This window comes from Nymphalis io, chromosome 23, assembly GCF_905147045.1.
Source record: "Nymphalis io chromosome 23, ilAglIoxx1.1, whole genome shotgun sequence".
NCBI classification, from domain to species: Eukaryota; Metazoa; Arthropoda; class Insecta; order Lepidoptera; family Nymphalidae; genus Nymphalis; species Nymphalis io.
In genome coordinates, this window is record NC_065910.1 from 5976589 (window position 1) to 5981114 (window position 4526).

The 4526-nt window shown below is 31.0% G+C and overlaps 1 protein-coding gene across 1 annotated transcript; it reads left to right on the forward strand.

Moving 5' to 3' along the window:
- Positions 1 to 392: 392 nt before the first annotated feature.
- Positions 393 to 1978, forward strand: LOC126777596 (gloverin-like). The gene is made up of 5 exons (XM_050500668.1): positions 393 to 492; positions 626 to 708; positions 969 to 1089; positions 1213 to 1404; positions 1748 to 1978. The coding sequence occupies exons 2-5, from the start codon at positions 632 to 634 to the stop codon at positions 1880 to 1882; spliced, it is 525 nt and encodes a 174-aa protein (XP_050356625.1). The 5' UTR covers positions 393 to 492; positions 626 to 631; the 3' UTR covers positions 1883 to 1978.
- The last annotated feature ends 2548 nt before the right edge of the window (positions 1979 to 4526 follow it).

Genomic DNA, 4526 nt, shown 5'->3' on the forward strand with positions numbered 1-4526 from the left:
GCAAAATATTTATTGAAGTTTGACAATACTAAGAAAACGTTAAGTTGGTTTCTATGCAAATTATTTTAAAACGCATGTTATTAATAATTATTTTAATATAATTATTTTAAAACACATGTCGTGTCTACATCAAGAGAAATGTAATCATTTAAATTTTTTGATTGTCATTTTGTTTTGTAGACCTATGAACATAAAATAAAAATAAATAAAAAAAAAATTATGTAAAAATTTTTTTTGTATTTAATTAACATACACCTATAAAATTGATTAAAAAAAAGTCACAAATCGCTTTATAGCGATTAAATTATTTTACCCCGACGTTCCTTAACTCGTTTTTGTTATCATATCGTATAAGATGTGAGTCAGATATGATGAACATCTTTTCCTGTTCTTAGGGATTTAACCTGCATACAAGCTTTCATATAAATACATGGAGAAGTGTTTCAATACTCAGAATAGTCTTGACGAGTTCAGCTGCATATCAAATAAAAGGTAATATTGGTTTGAATTATATTTGTAGTACATAATATTATATATCTACTTAAAATAAATGATAAGTATTTGAAATCAAATATTATAATTGAAATTTAATACATAAGTGATTTTAATACCAATTTTTTTTCAGATAAAAATGCAAGTACAAATTATTATTGGATTCGCGTTGCTGGTGTGCGCTTGCGCAGAAGTACCTCAAGCTTATGAGGATGGGTAAGAACTTACTATTAGTATAATTTGTCGGTCAAAAGTTTTCTTAAAGTTTAAAAGATTTCTTAACTGATAAGTGATTTTAATTTTGCAAAGTCATTAATGAATATTATTAAGAAGCTTTTAAATAGTTCGCTTAAATCATAGATTTGATATACCACGATCTTCGGTTCAGGCTCCCGTCTTCTATCCAATGAGCGTTTTCGGTATATAAGTTGAAGTAGGGCCAAAACATCATTCATTTTGATATATGATTTCTCCAGATATCCTGAGCATTACCAGTTCGCGAAGGCAGTTCGTCATCCACGAGATGTTACTTGGGACAAGAAAGTCGGCGATGGAAAAGTATTCGGTACTCTCGGTAACACGGACGACAGCCTTTTTGTAAGTTTATTTTAGTAAATAAAAAAACATGAATATTAATTTCTTAAATGATTTATATCATAAGTGGTCAGTTGTTTCAATTTCATTTAAATTTTGAAGTTTTTTAATTACCTTTACTTTCAGGGCAAAGCTGGCTACAAGAAAGACATATTCAATGACGATAGAGGTATTTTGAAAGGCGAAGCTTATGGTTCACGTGTGTTGGGTGCAAACGGCGACAACAGCTATTTGGGCGGGAAGTTAGATTGGGCTAATGCTAACAAAAATGCTGAAGCAACTTTGGAACTCACCAAACAAATTGGTGGCAGGACAAACGTAAGTTTTATTCAGAAATAAAATAAATATGTGTAAACGGGTTATTGGGCTCGACCTAGCAATGGTATTATCATCTATGGTGATATTCACTGACATTCATTCCAATTTCCAAAGTTTTATTAATATAATTTAATTCAAGTATAGTTGCAAAAAAAAAAAAAACTAAATTACGTTAGTGCCATAAGTCATAGTTATGTTTACTTTTTAGTGTATATAAACATATTGTGAGCATAATTTTAGCTGTTTGTTTTTCAATCGTTTTTCAGCAAGCTTATTCTCATAATAAATGATATCTAGTTACGTTTTCAACTTAAAATAATTAACTTACATTATAATTTTACAGGCCGCGGCTGCTGCTTCGAAAGTCTGGAATTTTGACAAAAACACTCACCTATCTGCTGGAGGAACCGTCTCCCAAGACCTGGGTCGTGGCAAGCCGGATGTTGGTCTAGCAGCCAAGTTTGAACATATTTGGTGATGAGGAGAATTTTTTGATGATTGTTATAATATAATATTTACGTAGTCGACTAGTCACCACGCCACAAAATATTAAAAATAAATAACTTCTAACTCACATTTTGTATTATTGTTATTATTTTAATTTCTATAAGCATTTTGTACATTTTGAATTTTACTAAATAAGATAACATTAATAATAAATATTTATATAACATACAGTAACAGCCTGTTAATGTCCCACTGCTGGGCTAAGGCCTCCTCTCCCTTTTGAGGAGAAGGGTTGGAGCTTATTCCACCACGCTGCTCCAATGCACTCGATTCTTATACAATATAACTAATGAAATCGTAAAAAAATACAAAATTATTAACTAAATAAAATGAAAATTCAATGCTATATTTAGAAATATTATTTGTTAATATTTTATTAATCAAATTTGTAGTTATAGATTAATTAGATCAATTAGAGAAAAACTCTAGTGTCATAAAACAAAAACTAAAATGTAAGATTATTGATACTATCAGCAATATTTACTCTCGAAAGCAAACATGTCATATGGGAAGCGCTGTCCTAGTTTCCAATGTTAGTGCAGTGGGAGTGTTTGTATAAATGCTTTAAAATCGCGTAAAATAAAGGCTTGGAAAGAAAAATATTATGAAATAAAATCCTTGTGTATTTGTCGCATTATGAGAATGGTTTGTCGTTTTTTTTTATTTCTATTTAATATTAAATAGTGACTTTAATGTGTTTTTTGTTTGATTTTTTATGGAATACTCCATAGAAACGTTTAACAATATTTTTTGCTTTTATATTTCTTTCCAAACCGGTAGGTAGTACATTTCTTAAATCAATAAGTAATAATGTTTCAGTATTAATTAATAACGATTTTGACTTTGATTTTCATATTGTTTTTCTAAATATTAATTGAATAATAATGTTATACTCAGACTTTTGTATTTTTTGTTGGAGATCTTAAATTAACTAAATAAATAATTCTCAAATGCGTATTCGTTAATAGATAATATTTAACAGTAACTGCCTGAGAATGTCCCACTGCTGGGCTAAAGCCTTCTCTCCCTTTTTTTGAGGAGACAATTTGGAGCTTATTCCATCACGCTGTTCCAATGCGGGTTGGTGGAATACACATGTGGCAGAATTTCAGTGAAATTAGACACTTGCAGTTTTCCTTCACCGTCAAATACGAGATAAATTATAATCACAAATTAAGCGCATGAAAATTCAGTGGTGATTGGCTGGGTTTGAACCTACGATTATCGGTTAAGATTAACGCGTTCATACCACTAGGCCATCTCAGCTCAGATAACATTTAACCTTAAGAAAATTCATGCACTTAGAACGGTAGTAGTATTTTACCTTTTATAAGGTTTCTTTATATAATAAACGCTTTTTGTTTAACAGAATAATATTAAATCACATAATACAAAACTGTTATTTCGTTTGTCATCTTATAATCGCAATTGTGAGAAAAACAAAAGAGAAATTGATTTAATGTTTGCACACACTTGATACATATTAGCGCTGAAATTTCTCTCCGATCCTTAATTCTTTGTTCTTGTGTTGTTAAATTAAAAGCCACAGATTAAAAAAATCCCCTCAATAATAATAAAATTCAGTTATATCTAATTTTTAAAAGTTAACTACAGCAAGATGGGTATTGAAATATAATTAATGTTATTTAAAACACATTTTACTTTTTAATATAAATAGTTGTTTAACTTCGTAATAAATAAAACTAACTGATTTATTTACTCTATGACAAAACGCACAAAGCCTTGCATCGAGCATACGTAACCTAAATCCATGCATTTTGGGGAAATGGACCCGTACCGGACATGTAACATGCTTCAATCACAGAGTACACTCCAGAGAACTGTATTTACTCTGTATATAAAGTGTGCGAATCCATTAGCTCATGTTAATATTATATTATAGCCCGAGATCTCTAGACTATTTACTCTGTGGTAATGACTTTATAGTCTCAAGTTTTTATGACATGTCAAGCTGCATATAGTTTTTATGCAAACGATATTAGGGTTGTGCTTCAAAACTGTACGGTCAGTCGCTGTCACTTGAAGAATTAATTTTTTATCTCACTCGTGAAATCTTGAAAAGCGACTTTTGTAACGCTTTGTTGATGAATTCTATAAATTTTATAGTAATATCCATATAATAGTGTCGTGATCATGATTGTGTTGTGCTGTGAATTTCGAATTTCTTCTTACAGTTTAGTTCTACAGATTATTTGGCACAATTTATGATTCATTAATATTGTAAACGCACATGTACTCAAGCGAACTTCAAATGAATGGTTGAAAAATATTCCTATGAGGAAAAACATCCCGTATCGTCAGGAGAAATGCAAACGAGCATCGCCCGTGCACTGTCGAGTCAACATAATGTATGTGCACTGCATTTGGCGAGCGCCCAAATTTACTACCAGATACCGTACGTCCGCCATGTGTTATAGATATGCTTTCATAATGTCCGAACTCGTGACGTCGAAATAGAAACTGAATATTCGGATGTCTTTTCTAAGAGGCGATAGCCCATTTGCTAGAACACGTGAATCTTAAATATTGCGCGTTCAAACACGGGCAATGTAATAACTCATCTCGTTTATGGAGAAGAAGGAAAACATCGTGGG